Genomic DNA, 16,688 nt, shown 5'->3' with positions numbered 1-16,688 from the left:
GTGTGTGTGTGTGTGTGTGTGTGTGTGTGTGTGTGTGTGTGTGTGTGGATGTGGATGGAGGTGATAGGGCATGGAAAAAAACACCAGGCATAGCAGCAGGAGTAGCGACAAGCAAATAAAGCACATGGCTTTTGAAACCTCAGATTCCACCACCAGTATATACTTTCTTTAGCAAGACCACACTTCCTAAGTCTACCTAAACAGTGTAAGCAACTGTGGACTAAGTATTTAGACACCCAAGAACATGGATGATGTCTCATTCAAATCACCACACCAAGGTAATCTGAGAGATCACAAAAAGGAAAGAGCACTTTCTTTTAAATGTTTCTGAAGGGGTCCTTGCTTTTCATTTATGGTAAGCATATACAATTGGTGTTATATATGAGGGATAAAATGTAAGACCAGAGAGGCAGGGCCTTTTTAGGCCATGGTCAATTCATTCTCCAAGAAAAATAGAGAGGGACCAACTGGAGAGATGGTTGATCGGTTAAGAGCACTTGCTACCATTCCAGAGGACCTGAGTTCAAATCCCAGCAGCCCTGTCAGGCAGATCACAACTACTTGTAACTTCAGCTCCAAGAGTTTCAACACCCTCTTGCTGCTTCCAAGGGCACCCTCCAACACGTGCGTGTATAAATGAAATTTTTGCAGTTTTGTTTTTCAAGACAGGGTTTCTCTGTGTAGCCTTCGCTGTCACTTTGTAGACCAGGCTGGCCTTGAATTCATAGAGACTCGCCTGCCTCTGCCTTCTCGAGTACTGGGAGTACAAGCATGTGCTACCTCTCCTAGCTTAAATTTTTTTAAAAGTTGAAAAAAAGAAAAATAGGGAGCTTTTGGGAGGTTTTAGGTATGAGATAGCAAGATCACATTTGTGTTTTTATTTAATTAATTGATTTTATGTGTTTTTGTGTGCTTGAGTATATATGTATACCATATGTGTGCAGTAGCCTGAGGAGGTCAAAAGAGGGTGTTGGATCTCCTGGAACTGGAGTTTCTGGATTCTTTGCAAAAGCAGTAAGCACTCTTAATTGCTGAGCTATCTCTCTCTCTCTAGCCTATACTTGGTGTTTTTTTTTTTTAAATAATTGTTTTGGTGTGGAGAATCATTTTGTGTGGATACAGGGTAGAGGTTGGGAGTCTAGTTGAGTGAGCAGGACAATAATTCTAGTTAGAGATCATAACAACCTGTGTTATGGCAGCAACAAATAAGAATGATGGGAAGGTACACAATTGATAGCTAAAGAATTAGGATATAACACCAGGCATAGTGGCACACGCCTTTAATCCCAGCAGGGGCAGGTGGATCTCTGAGTTTGAGGCCAGCTTGATTTACAAAGTGAATCCAGGACAGCCAAGGCTACACAGAGAAACCTTGTCTCAAAAAAAAAAAGTTGAGTTTTGTACCATGTTTAAACTGTTACCTGTTCCAAAATGGGTCGTTTTGAGCTGAATAATTGTAGATAGAGATGTTTGGCTGTGAACTGTCAAGGGCAGACTAGAAGGGATGAAAGGAAAGAAAAATGAGGGTTTTGTTGTTCATTAAGGGCTGTGTACTTGTTTAAATAGTATTGTAAAGAAAGAGAAAGAAACAGGGTGAGGGAGTGAAGATACTTTAGAAAGAAGGGATAATTAATTAATAAAGTAAAATAATGTGTGACCTAGATGCCAACACTGGCTTTAGGAGGAAAGAACAATAGCACTTCAGATGTAGCAGGAGGAAAGGATGGGTGAAGGAAGTGGTTGGTACAAGAAGTCAAATTAGTTCTTGTATGATTATTTCATTTCTGTTTTATTTTCCAAGAAGGAAGTAAATCATTTACATGGAGAGAAGGGATCAAAGATTTGAAGCTTGCTGTGGATTGTGGGAAGGAAGGAAACGAATAAGAAATTTTAGGGGCATTGTCAGGGAATATAATCTATATATTTTAGACAGTGAATTCATTTTGCCACCAGTCCAATGGGTGATTTTTTTTTCCAGCACACCCAATGGTCTAGTGTTAGGTAGTAAGATGACCTAGCAATAGGTTTGCAAATGTGATGAAAGGTAGGGGTCAAATGAAGAATTCCAGAGTTTAGGCTAGATAGTAAGTAGGTTCAAGTCATGATAAGGTGGATTTGGCAGGGGTTTGGTGCCACAGGCCTGTAATCCCAGTGCTTGCCTATAATCCCATTATTCAGGAGGCTGAGGCATAGGGATTATGAGTTCAAGGTCAGCCTAAGCTACACAGTAAGAACTTCTCTGAAAACAAAGCATAAAATTAAAAAAAAAGAATACACTTAGAGTGGTGTGGTGGCACAGGCCTTTAGTCCTAGTGCCCAGTAGGCAGAGGCAAGTGAATCTCCAGGCTAGCCAGGACTACACAGTGAGACTTTGTTTCTTTTCAAACAACAACAAAACAAGATGAACAAAGAATTGGTGAAAAGCGGTAGGAGCAGCTAGGGCTTTTTGTGAGCAAAGAACAGGTGTAGTAAGAGCTTGATGGATGTAATTATGGTCAAAGAAATGATGCATGTATTTCATATTCCAGAAGTGAATCAATTGCTGGACAAAGTTTGGGGGATGGTCATGAGAGTAGCTGAAGTGAGAATAGAGGTAACTATTTGAATATGATCAGGTCAAAGAAGAGGGAACCCAGAAAGTTGGGTCCCTATGTTACTACTGATATTATGTATTGAAAAGACTTGGTGTGGAGAAACATCTGTGAGCAGGTTCTTTAATGAGTGAGGGGATGTGTTCAGGAGAAGGGTAAGTGGAAGTTAAGAGCAGGATGTGGTATGGCTGCATGGTATGAAACTCAAAGAGGAATGAGTCATCTCATACAAAGCCTGATGGTTAATGTCAGTTGTTAACTTGATCAAATCTAGAATCACTGGGAGTTAGGATTTCAAGCATGCCTTTGGGAAAGTATTGTAATTGTATTTTAATCGAGGTGAGAAGACCCAACCACTGTGAGTGATACTGATCTGGACTGTATAAACAGAAAAGGAAGTAATCTGAAGCAGACATTCATTACCTTCTTCTTCCTGACTGTGGACTCAATGTGACCAGATGTTTCAAGTACCTGCTGTCTTGACTTTCCTACTGGGACATACTTTTTGAACTGTGAACAATGGGCTAAAATACCTTTGTCCAGGGGCTGGAGAGAGGGCTCAGGAGTTAAGAACACTGACTGCTCTTCTAGAGGACCTGGGTTCAATTCCCAGCACCCACATGGCAGCTCACAACTGTCGGTGACTTCAAGATCTGGCACCTTCACACAAACATACATATAGACAAAACACAAATGTACAAAAAAAGGAAGTTAAAACACCCCTTCCTTAAGTTGCTTTTTGTTCAAACAGTCTGTCATAGTAACAGGAAAGGAAACCAAAGCATAAAGGTAGAGATAATTTCAAATTGTCACTGGAGAGTTAAAAGGGTCATCTACTGAAATTCCCTGAGTTGTATGTGAAGCTTTCATTTGATTGAACTCTTAAAACAGTGCTCTGTAGACTGTAGTGCAAAGAACCAGGACATATTTTCCTTCAAGTCCAATTATTATAATGGACCAATTATTTTATAAAATAAAAAGAGAATGACTAGAAAAATAATGTGAACATAAAGCAGTATAATAAACCCTAATTTTTCATTATTAGATTCAATGACTGTTAAAATATCCTGCCAGATTGCTGAAAAGTGATGCCTTTTCACATTTTCTGTACTTAACCATAGACCTGTAGTCAACAGTTCAAAGATCAGTATTAATCTCTGAATTATACCAGTGACTCTCAATATTCCCAATGCTATGACCCTTTTATATAGTCCCTCTTGTTGTGGTAACTTCCCAACCATAAAATTATTCTCACTGCTACTTTATAATTGTAATTTTGCTACTGTTGTGAATCATAACATAAATGTTTGATATGCAGGATATCTAATATGTGACCCCTGTGGGGGTCGTGACCTATAGGTTGAGAACAACTGGATTACACTTTGAATATAGCACTGGTATGGAAAAAATAGTTTCGTTGTAGAAAAACTGTATTTGGTTAAATTTAGAAAATAAAGGAGAGTTCTTTTTTTGTATTGTTTTGTTTGAGGACAGGGTTTCATCTTGCCAAAGCTGGCCTTAAACTTCTGATCCCTGTTTCCATCTCTGACGTTCTGAGATTATAGGTGTATTAGTTACTTCTCTGTTACTGTGATAAAACACCACGACCAAAGCAACTTAAAAGAAAGTATTGAATTAGGTTGATAGTTCCAGAGGGTTAACATCCATGATGGGAGAGAGAAGGCATGGCAGCAGAAAAATCTGAGAGCTCACATGTTGAACCTTAAGGAATTAATTAGTGAGCACATTGCAGATGGGATGAGTCTGTTGAAGTCTCAAAACCTGCCCCCAGTGACATACCTCCTCCAACAAGGTCACATCTCATCCTTGCCAAATAGGTCCACTAACTGGGGAACAAGTATCCAAACATATGAGCCAAATGGGGGCCTTTCTCTTTCAAACTACCACAGCATACATGTACCACCATGCTTCATAAGTGCTTCTTGAAGGAGAAGCTTGTGGGATAGAATTGCTGAGAGTGTAACACAAAAGTTGAGAGAGGAGATGGGCAGTGGCTGTTTGGGTTAGAAAAGGCATATATCTATATGTGATAAAAGTTCAGGAGTGACAGCTGCAAAGTTTCCTTTTTGAGAAGTGTCCAAATGTAGTAGGGATGTGAGACATAAAACATGTGTTTTATGGAATTGAGTTATTACCTCAAGGTCCAAACAATAGATTTAGAGGTTTAGGCTAGGTGTGGTAACAGAGGCAAGTAATTTTGGCACTCAGGAAGCTAAGGTAAATTTGAAGCTAGATTGGGCTCCATAGTGAGACAGTATATCAAAAAGCAAACAACAACAACAAAAAGCTTTAGACTAGTGAGAGGTGATATTTGGATTTGGCAAAAAGTAATATTAACAGTCATTTATCATTTACTCTGTGTCAGCCTCTGAGTTCATTGTGCTATGAACTTTATGTATGTTTTCTGCTTGATTCCTCTAACCTCTGCAAAGTTGATGCTGATGTCCTGATTTCTTGATATGTTACAGGTTTCTAGCCATAGAGTTATTGTTAGAAAGATAAAGGTAAGGGAGGGACTTGATTTTTGGAAATTTACCATTACAATCTTGGTTGAAACAATTTGAACTCTACCATATATTTTTATGTACTTAGTTGTATGTGATTGATGAAATATTTTTAAAGCATTTAACTATAACCAGAAATTATTTGAAGGGTTCTTGTCACCTTTCTTGGTAAGGGAAGAATTTAATATGTGAAATTACTGCTTTTTGTATATATACATACAAAATTAAATCTAAATGAGGCTGTAAAAATGATTACCTATATATTTCTTCACTCATAACTGTTGTTGGCTGTGAAAAATTTCTAGTGACTTTATTTAATAAAATATGTCAGTAAAGTTCTAAGTTTAGGTTCTATGTTGAAATAGTATTTTGGGTGTGTTAGGTATTTTGAAACATTTTCCCTACATAGCTGAGGCTGATCTCATACTTGAGGGTATCCTGAAACATATGATAATCCCCATCTCAATTTCTAGAATATTAGAATTAGACTAGAATTTCTGGCTCTTTTTACCCTTCCACCCCCCTTTTTTGTTTTGTTTGTTTGAGATGGGGTTTCTCTGTGCAACAGCTCTGCCTGTTCTGGGCTTGCTCTGTAGATCAGGCTGACCTCAAACTCACAGAGATCCACCTGCCTCTGCCTCCCAAGTGCTGGGATTAAAGGCCTGTGCCACCACTGCTCTGCTCCTCTTTCTAACTTTGAAATGTGACTAGTTGGAACAGGTAAAATTACTTGTTTGGTTTTATATTTCTGCTTATTCATCTACTGATGCTGTAGTCTCAGGTTTGACCATTCTGAATCCTAATGAAGTTTTGTCATCATTGTTTTAAACCAGTAGAATATTGCATTTGTTAAAATATTTTGTAATCTCTATAATATTATGATAGCCACTAATTGCAAGTGAAATATAGTGAAATTTAGCTAGTGAATTATATAGCTATATAGCTATAGTGAAATATAGCTAGTGGGATAAAGGAACTAATTTAAATTTTATTTAACTTTATTTTTAATTTGATTTCTTTTTATATGTATGAGTGTTTTACTCATTTTCTTGTCTGTCTGTGTACCATGTGCTTAGTGCTGGTGGAGGCCAGAAGAGGGAACCAGATCCCCTGGAACTAGAGTTAGGGAGGAAACCCAGATCTTCTGGAAGAGCATTCACTGCTTTAATTGCTGAGCCATCTACCCAGCCCTCAAATTTACTTAACTGATGTAATTATAAATAGCCACATGTACTATATACAGTACTTTATTGATCTAGAACTTGTAAAAAAAATAAAAGTCTTATAAACTTTGGTTACTTTATTTTCTTTTTTAGCTGTGTTGGTGTTGAGGAGGAGAAGGCTGCTGATATAGATCTTTACCATTGCCCCAACTGTGAGGTCTTACATGGACCCTCCATTAGTAAGTAGATTTTATGGTTTTCATAAGGAAGTGATGAAGGGGAGAAGCAAAGCAAAGGTAGATTTGGAGAGCAATTGCCTTTGCCTACGTGCCACAGATATGTCTTCCTTAGGAAACATAAAAAGCCTGTAGCTATTACACTGAGAGGGTAAAAGTGCATGGCTTTCTCTCTCTCCTTTTTTAGCAACTGCCTAGAGGAAACACACTCTTCTTGACCGGGAACTTTCCTGAGTGTAAGAGAGTTTCTTTAACTTTAGATGTTCCCTGGGGTTTTAGATTAGAAAAACCTAAAGAAGAACCTATTGAGTATGGAGACCTTTGTTTTTGGAATCTTAGCTCCTGGCCATTTTAATACATGACCTCTTGTCTTTTTCTGGTTTAGTGAAAAAACGCCGCGGATCTTCCAAAGGACATGATACTCACAAGGGGAAACCAGTGAAAACTGGGAGCTCGGTGTTTATTCGTGAACTACGGGGTAGGACTTTTGACAGGTGAGGACCCTTTGTCCAAAGAAATGTTATGCATTAGGGCTATGGAAAGCTTGTCATATTTGCCTTCAGCTTTTCCACTGGCTGTACAATTAGGTACCTCCTTCATGTCTGGATATCTTCTGGGCCCAGTAAAATTGCCTCTGGGGTGAGAATTTCTGTTTTGGTCAGTTTCTAAGTAACAGAGGCCAGACTTTCACTTGGTGTTTAGAGTACATTATGACCTATTTAAAAAAATCTGCAGTAGTTGGGAAGCAGCATTTGTCTTAGTCAACTTATAAGCATCTAAGGAATGCTAGAATTGGAAGAATTCTTTTTGTTTCTTCTTGTGTATATTAATTATACAAAGTAATGGGTTTCACTGTGACATTTCCATGTATGTTATAAAATATACTTTGATCATAGTCACCTATTCTATGACCCTTTTTTATGACCCCTTTCCTTATCCATATTCATAACAGTCCCCCATTTAGTGTTTGGAAGAATTTTTAATAATCAGCAAATTTTAATTCTCTCATTATAGAGGAGAAGAAATTTTGTTTTATTTTTTAATTTTTTTAATTTTATTATACTTTATTCATTTTGTATCACAACTGTACTCCCCTCCCTCATCCCTTCCCAATCCCACCCTTCCTCCCTCATCTCCCATGCCTCTTCCCCAGTCCACTGGTAGGGGAGGCCCTCTTCCCTTCCATCTGACCCTAGGCTATTAGGGAGAGGAAACTTTAAAACTTAAAAAAAAAAAGTGCTGTCTTGTATTTCTCTCTCTTTCTTTCTTTCTTTCTTTCTTTCTTTCTTTCTTTCTTTCTTTCTTTCTTTCCTTCCTTCCTTCCTTCCTTCCTTCCTTCCTTCTCTTTCTTTCTTTCTCTCCTTCTCTCTTTCTCTCTTTCATTCCTTTCTTTCTTTTTTTAGAGAGAGGGTTTCTCTGGGCAACCTTGGACTCACTTTGTAAACCAGGCTGACCTTGAACTCACAGAGATCTACCTGCCTCTGCCTCCCTGAGTGCTGGGATCACAGGTGTGCACCAAGGTGCCCAGTTCATGTATTTCTTTCAGTCAAAAAGATACTTTTTTTCTTTCAAATTATCTGGATCAATTAAAAATAAATTAAATATATTATGAATTGAACAAAAATAATAGTTGAAAATTAATAAAGAAATATCATGTAGTTTTCTGTCCATTGAACTTTTATTCAGGCTTCCTGTACTTCAAGTTTTATTTAGATTGTTTTTTCAATTTACTAGCTAAAAAAAATTAAAGTCCCCATTCTACCTCAGACCCCTTAGATCCCTTCTATCTATGTCAGCTAATTTCTTTTATATTTTTTCAAAGTCTTTCTAGCCACATACATGTGTTTGTGTGTCATTTATCATTTTTTGATACAAATGGAAGCACTATATTTTGTACATTACTTTTACTTTTAAACTTAAATAATATGTCTTGGTCATTTACTATTTCATTGAATGGATATACATTTTATTTAACCAGTCATCTAATGATGGACATTTAAATTGATTCCAGCATTTTGCTTGTTATTAAGAACTTCTTCGGTCAATATCTTTTCTTTTTCTAAGCGATGAGCATTGCTAGGTCTCATGCATGCTAGATATATATGAGATATATTTGAAGCCTCAGTGAAAATCTCTGTACTTAAGTTTTGCATGTGTGACAAGTATAGGTGTAGATTTAACTGTGCAAAAGTGAAATTGTTAGGTCAAAAAGGATATGCCTTGCTGGGAGCAGCACACTCCTGTAATCCCAGTACTCTGGGAGGCAGAGACAAGCAGATCTCTGTGAGTTTGAGGCCAGCCTGGTCTACAAAGCGAGTCAAGGACAGCCAAGATAACACAGAGAAACCTTGTCTCAAAACCAAAATCGAACAAACAAAAGAAACAAAAACAAAACAAAACAAAAACTCAATATGCCTTAAAGATCTGTAAATGTTACCAATTATTTTTATAAGGGTTGTGGTTTCACATACAGACATTTTGTCAAGGCTCTGATTTTTCTATAACCTTGCCAATACTTTTTTACTATTAAACTTTTTGTTCTAATCAAAATTTCGTGAAATCTTTATTTTAACTTTTATTACCTTAATTATGAAAGAAGTCGATTTTTATATATGTCATCATTTTTATATATGTCATCTTTATTGATAGTTTTTTCAAAATCATTATCCATATTTTTATTGAGAAAATATTTTCATGCAACATAGTCTGATCATTTTTCCCCCAAGATTCTTCCCACCTACCCAATTCTGCACCCTTTCTTTCTCTTTCTTTAGAAAAGAAACAATGCAAAGTGAAAAAAAAAAAACAACACAAGAAACCTAATTCTCTCTCACTCAACTCTCACACACACATATACACAAAACACCCCCACAAAAACATTAAATCAGCAAAAGACCAGTAAGACCGAAAAAGAAAATCCCTAACAAGGCAATATGAAGCAAAAAAGTGTTGGCCATCTACTGCTGGGCATGCAGCTTCCTCTTAAGTGTGGTTAATAAGCTAGGCGGTGGTACATGCCTTTAGTACCAGCAGTCAGGAGGCAGAGGCAGGCAATTTCTGTGATTTCAAGGCCAGCTTAGTCTACAAAGTGAATTTCAGGACAGCCAAGGCTTCTCAGAGAAATCCTGTCTTGAAAACACAAGAAAAAAAAATGTGTGGTTAATATATCCAGCAAGATGCTATTGGAGAAAACTAATTTATGACAGCTTCCCTTGCTGATAATTTTAGTTTTTAATGCAGAGCAGTTTATTTATTACCATTTTATTAACAATCAGGTTTTGTCTCTTCCATGTTTTTTTTTTTTCCCTAGTACCTTTATGGCTTTACTTTTGTAGTTTAATTTTTGGGCCATTTAGTTTCACAAAGAGTGAAACTATCAGATCAAGAGCTTAATATTTTTGTTTCAGTGCGACACATTTTCCTTTTCTTCATAGTCTATTTGGTTTTTTCATTTTATTTTTTGGTTCTGGAGGTTGAAATCATAGACTTGTTACAAGCTAAGCAAATGCTCTGGCACTTATCTATACCTCTATCTATCTACTCTTTTTTTCTCCATCATGACTAAGGAGGGAAAAGCATATGGTCAAAATATATGAATGAAATGTCTGAAAATTTTAAAAATGATTTCCCATCTTATAATTACATGTATTGAGAAAGTGGTTGTAAATACTGTTTCTTTTCTTTTTTTTTTTTTTTTTAAAAAAAAACAGTCTTTGCTCTTTCTTCACTAACATTTTAAATTGGGTGTTGTTATTTTGAGTTAGAGCAAATGAGTCAAAATTGTTATAGCTATTTTTAGGAAAGCTATTGACTAATTTCCTTTGTTATTCAGAGAAGAGCAGCCTGTTCATATATTCCCCACCTCTATCAGTGACCCTGTCTCCTGCTATGGAGAGGTCATCTTTTCCCCTGGCATATGAGGTTTATGCCATTAATTGTCAACCCATATAAGACTCCCTCAGGAAGACTATACCCCTTGAGTGAGAGGCCATTAAGGCCTTTAGTGAGCAAAATCTCAAGGTCAGATTTTCTCTCCTGTGGCCCACACAGCTCAGACGAAGTGATTCTGAAGCCCACTGGAAGTCAACTGACGGTAGAATTCCTGGAAGAGAATAGCTTCAGTGTGCCTATCCTCGTCTTGAAGAAGGATGGGTTGGGGATGACATTACCCTCTCCATCATTCACCGTGAGAGATGTGGAACACTATGTTGGTAAGACACTACAGACCCTCTTAACTGACATTAGCTTTTCCCATCAAGACTTCAGTCACGCTTCGTGTGGTGGCATATACTACTTTTAATCCCAGCACACAGAAAGCAGAGACAGTCAGATCTCTGTTAGTATCAGGCCAACCTGGTCTACATAGTGAGTTCTAGGATAGCCAAGGCTACATAGAACAACCCAGTGTCAAAAACAAAATAAACAAAGACTAGAGTCACTTATCTAATCCACTTTTTAATATTTTCTTTCTAGACATCTTGGGAATACAATGTAAAGTGCCTTGCTCTCAGAGTCATTCTTTGGCAAAGCAAAACAAAACAAAACAAAACAAAACAAAACAAAACACTTGTCTTTTTTTCCTTTTTTAATTTTGTGTGTTTGCGTGTGTGTGTTTAATGACAATATTTATGTTATTCAGTCTCCTCTTTATTAATAGACCACACAAAATTCGGTAGAGCTCCTTTTTTTTTTTTTTTTTTTTTTTTTAACCTGGCAAATTTTAAGGGATCATAGTCTCTGATACTGGTTCTTATGTACTATTTATCACTGGAGTGTAAGTTTGGGGTTAGCATGGAAGAGAAGAAATAAAGAAGCAGATCCATGGCAGGTAGACTATGTAAGAGTAGCTCTGTAGCCCTACCAGTCCCCCATCCAGATCTTGAGAGGTTGTGATAGATTCCTACTCTCTGCCCTGAACACATACAGTATCTGAAGACAGAATTCCTGAATATGAGGCCATTCTAGATGCTGGTGAGGGGACAAGAAATTTTTGTCCCTGAGATACAGAACTTGGTACAGAACTCATTTCTTGACTTTAGGTTCTGACAAAGAGATTGATGTGATTGATGTGGCCCGCCAGGCTGACTGCAAGATGAAACTCGGTGATTTTGTGAAATATTATTACAGTGGGAAGAGGGAAAAAGTCCTCAATGTCATTAGTTTGGAGTTCTCCGATACCAGGTAGGAGGGGAAAGGTAACAAAAAAGCCTGACAGTGTGTCTAAAACTTGCAGATATACTTGAATTTATATTTTAGTTTGTTTCCTTCTTTCTCTAGTGGTTTTGTTTCTTCCTTTGGAGTGTGGAGGTGGCTTATATTTTGTAGGGTAGTGATTCAACTTTTTATAACTAAGCCAGTTTCTTCTCCAGTGTGTAATGGTAGCTAGATTGTTTAGTATCTATTTTACTTAGTTTTTCTCCTTCATTCTAGGGTATCTTTCTTTGACCTTTCCTAGTATTTATATTTTTACTTCATAACTGTCCTAACTGAAGAATAAGTCCTCACTCAGTCTTTGGAAAATAGATTCTAAAATTAATCATAAGTAGTTTTTCTAAGGGTAGGTTGTCTACATTGAAAAGGAAAAGGTTATAATCTTGAAAATATTCTCTGTGGACTTACATACTCAGAACTGTGATAAGTACCAAGAAATCATAACACATCTTTTTGTTGTTAGGAAACTTAGTGATTACTGCTTATTGGCATTTTAAGCTTTTAAATAATTAATAAAAATTTAGATTTGCAAGAAGTTGCAAAACAGTGGACAGCAAGGGTCTGTGTACTTTTCAGTTTCCCACAGTGTCAACATGTTTATCATATTAAAACCCTTAAAGTTTAAATGAGTATTTTAAAATGACAACAAGCTTGAGAGGAAGAAATACTGCATACATTCCCTAATCTCATGAATGTATCTCTACTAAGCATGGAGTGGAGAAAATCTCCTCAATGGCACTGCTGTGGTAAGAAAGTGTTGTTCCACACTTATGCAAACACATGGAAGGCACAACCCCAATAACAAACCCCAGTGTAGACTTGGACTTTGGGTGATAACCAATGTGAGTTTATCAGGTATGTAAATAAACTACTCTGCTAGATGCTGATAATGGGAGAAGCTATGCAGGTATCAGGGAAATGAATCTGAGGTATCTCTGTACCTTCCTCACAGTTTTGCTGTTTAACTAAAACTGCCTGAGGAGTTCCGAAATCGCTATTCTAAAGTATGTCACTTTGGTGTGACAAATGGGGTTAATTGCCTAGCTGTACATGTGTGGAGCTGATCCTCATCAGCCTTCCAAAGACATGGAGAATTGATGGGATGGTGAGTGGCTACCTAGGCTACAGACTGGCCACAAGGTGAGACCATGCAGGAAGAGCCAGCAGACTGACTGCAAAGGGATCACAGAAAGGAACTGGCCAATCACATGACCATTCTTCATGCAGACAGGTTGTGTGAGCATCCAGTCAGGTTGTACAACTTGTAACAAGGTGTGTTCAAAAAGTACTAAATAATTTTCTATTTAGTAATTTTAAAACAAGAAAAAAAACCCTTGCTGATGCTTTTAAGATTAAAGAACATAAAGGTATTTAGAAACTATAATTTCTTCATATATCACTTAATCCAGAAAGCCTGTGAAATAGCTAGCAATGCAGAATGCAGAAAGGAAAAAAAACTAGAATAAAAAAATTAAAAGTGGGGGACTAAGATGCATATGGAAAGGTACTAATGAATTTATAATTCTTTGTTAAATAGTTGGTAAACATGTACTGCTGAGTTTTCTGTGAATTTCCTAAAGGTCAAAACAAAGAGAAGAGTAGAATGTTATAAGATTTGTGTTTTATATGTGATAAAAGCAGCCATATATACTTATGAGTTTTAAGAGGTTTCTGTTATGTAAGGGCTTTTCATCAAGAAGACTCAAGGTAGGGAAAAGACAACTCTTACAAACTGGGTGCTGAATGAGTAGATTGGAAGTGAAATGAGGGTATGGAAATCTAGTAATAGAAGTGACCATTTTGTCTACTGAGGAGGGATTTGAAGCTAGGATTTAGGATTTTGGAAGCTGAGTAGAATGAGACTACTGACCAAACTTGGAGGAATAAATGATTTACGTACCTTTGGGTTCTGTGAAGAAAAAAAATTATTTGTATTATCTGACCATGGTACTTTATTCAGGCTTAAATCTTCAATTTTTAGTTAGCTCACATTATTTTCCTTCTTTACTAGGCTTTCAAACCTTGTGGAAACACCTAAGATTGTTCGCAAGCTGTCATGGGTGGAGAACTTGTGGCCTGAGGAAAGTGTCTTTGAGAGGCCCAATGTACAGAAGTACTGCCTCATGAGTGTGCGGGATAGCTATACAGACTTTCATATTGACTTTGGTGGGACCTCAGTCTGGTATCATGTACTCAAGGTAGGAATGAAGATGATGCCTAGAGGCAGCCAGACATATCTGCTTCTCATATTCTATTTGACATAATTAACTCAATCAAGGTTTCTTACTTGGTGGGCATGCCTCTACCATTTTGATGCCTAAGCAAAAAAAGTTTTTGAAGGTAGGCATGGTGGCTTATGCCTATAAATTCAACACTTAAAAGGTTGTGGCAGGAGGGTTGCCATGAGTTAGAGGTCACCCTGACCTACATGGTAAGTTTTAGATCACGTAAAGCTAAAGAATATGTCTAAAGAATCAATTAGAGATAAAGATTTGTGTCAAAAAAACCTAAATCAAAACAAACAACAACAACAAACATGAAGAGGGAGGCATGCAGGAGAAGGCCCTACTAGGCTACACCCCCAGCACTAAAACTATTTTTTGAGTTCTGGGGTATAAGTGGTGCAATGCCTACTGAGCATGTGCAAGCCCTTGTTTTCTATCTGTCTCTAGCACTATAGAAGTAGTTAAGATATTTCCAACTGTTACCTTCTTAAAAAAAAACATTTTCTATTCTTACCAACATGTATGAAAATGTCTGTATTTACTGTAGAGATTATTGTTACAAGTAACATGAGTTTTCCCTCATGTCTGTATTTACTGTAAATTTAAGATTTAAAACATTTTCTATTCCCACCAACATGTATGAAAATGTCTGTATTTACTGTAGAGATTATTATTACAAGTAACATGAGTTTTCCCTCTCTCAAACTTTAACATTTATACTATAGAATTTATTTATATAAGTTTGTGAATTTTACCAATTATATAGTCACTTAAGTGCCACCACAGATAAAATAGACACATTGAAATTTTTTTCAAAGTAGTAATTCCTATGATTTTCTTTTTAGTGGTTTTTACGATTTAGTAATTAGTATATGATTGCTATAAGGGATTTTTTTGCAGTTGGGAAAACAATAAAATAATTAAATATTTTGATTGTTTTCACCACTGTTTTTTCTACTTACTTGTCAGAAGTACAGAGGAACAGAAAACTTGCGTTATGATTATAGTACAAAATGATCATATATCTTCAGTTAGTTGTTACTATTGGTTTAACGTGAAGAATTGAAACATGTAAATGAAGTACTTTCTCAAATGCATGTTTTAATATTTAGAGTTTTTTTCTATTGGAAAAATGTAAGAATAATGAGATGATGATTTCTTGTGTGTTTTCATCCAAATTCAAAATGCCATCATTTTCTTTCTCTAAAACATTCAAAATAAAGTGGCTCTGTATACAGTTTTTTCTTAGACATTTGGAAGTAGTTCCAGATATTGTGTCTCCTTATCTCTAATAATTAATATTATAGTTCTTAAGAACAAACGTATTTTCTTAAGTAATTACAGGATAGCTATCAAAATAAGAAAATTAATATAATACTATTATTACTTACTCTATGAAGGTTGTCAGTTTTCTCCAATTGTATAGTACACATAGCTAATTTTGTAACATATATCAGTTATATATATTGAAATCTCTGATGTATTAGCTAAGCTACCAGAGTTATGCTTATGATAGGATATGGTTCTTTTTCACCAAATTGTCTATCAAATCATTATCCAACCATAACACAATTATTAGGTAAAACATTCTTCCAACAGATAATCATTTAATAAAGTATAATCTTCTAGAAGTCCTTGGGCAGTTACTGATTTTTAAATTTATTAACTTTGATTCCAGGTGTAAGAATGAACACTGTAACTGGCATTTAAAAGCAGATTCAATTTTCTTATCAGTAATGTGGCCTTAAATTCTAGGGCTAGTGTTGATTTTATCTATTTAGAGGTCATTTTTATTTGATATTACATCTAAAATGAGAGCATTTTGTATATATTTTTCCTAACTTAAACAGATTTAAATACGTCTCACAAATTCCTTTTGTAAAATTTGAAAAAAAAATTTAGCAGTTGATATAAAAATGTTTCTTGGAGGGTTTTGGAAACAGTTCTGGCATACTGATATGGTTGTCTATAGCGCATGGGAGAGAGATTTGATCTTTTTGAACACCTCTTTCCCCAGAAGGACTTTTCTTGAAACCTTTGGTATGTTATCTTTTTATTTCAGGGTGAGAAGATCTTCTACCTGATCCGCCCAACAAATGCTAACCTGACTCTCTTTGAGTGTTGGAGCAGCTCCTCTAATCAGAATGAGATGTTCTTTGGTGACCAGGTGGAGAAATGCTACAAGTGTTCTGTGAAGCAAGGACAAACACTTTTCATTCCTACAGGTCATTCCTGAGTCCCTCTACAAGGAAGGATGGGAGGATGGGAAAAGCAGAAAGAAGGGAGATAGTGACACTGCACCAAACCCTGCCCATAATTTATTAATCTCATCATGTGACATTTCTTTTTTTCATCAACTGAGAGGTTAAGAACTAGACCTCAATAAAATTTATGTAGTGCCCAGTAGGTAGTGTGGTTGCTTATGAAGGTTGCATATAGCAGAGCAGGCAGGAGGAGGCTGATGGACCATTTTATACTAGGTTAATGTCAACTGGGTATATCAATACAGAACAGGACTCAGCCCTATGAGTCTAGGAATAGTAACTGGGAGGCTGATGTTGTAATCTACATGGAATGATCCATGCTGGAAACTAACTTTGTTTGTTCCTTCCTTCCTTTTCTTTTCCTTTCTTTCTTTCCTTCTGTCCTTTCCTTCCTCCCTCCCTCCTTCTTTCTCTCTTTCTTTTTTCTTCTTTCTTTCTTTCTTTCTTTCTTTCTTTCTTTCTTTCTTTCTTTC

General features: G+C 36.5%; 1 protein-coding gene across 4 annotated transcripts in view; it reads left to right on the top strand.

Annotated features, from left to right (window-relative positions):
- Phf8 (PHD finger protein 8) overlaps positions 1-16,688 on the top strand; it is a 102,611-nt gene that overhangs the window by 15,406 nt on the left and 70,517 nt on the right. For all 4 annotated transcript variants that reach the window (XM_055617920.1, XM_055617919.1, XM_055617922.1 and 1 more), the window contains exons 3-8: positions 6,433-6,518; positions 6,901-7,009; positions 10,566-10,726; positions 11,555-11,696; positions 13,738-13,924; positions 16,014-16,176. In XM_055617920.1, coding sequence (XP_055473895.1) covers positions 6,433-6,518; positions 6,901-7,009; positions 10,566-10,726; positions 11,555-11,696; positions 13,738-13,924; positions 16,014-16,176 — 848 coding nt within the window. The remainder of the gene's footprint in view (positions 1-6,432; positions 6,519-6,900; positions 7,010-10,565; positions 10,727-11,554; positions 11,697-13,737; positions 13,925-16,013; positions 16,177-16,688) is intronic.

This window comes from Psammomys obesus, unplaced genomic scaffold (assembly GCF_907164565.1).
Source record: "Psammomys obesus unplaced genomic scaffold, mPsaObe1.curated_primary_1811, whole genome shotgun sequence".
In the NCBI taxonomy this organism is placed as follows: domain Eukaryota; kingdom Metazoa; phylum Chordata; class Mammalia; order Rodentia; family Muridae; genus Psammomys; species Psammomys obesus.
Note: the sequence above shows the minus strand (reverse complement) of the source record. Positions and strands in the feature narration are given on the sequence as shown.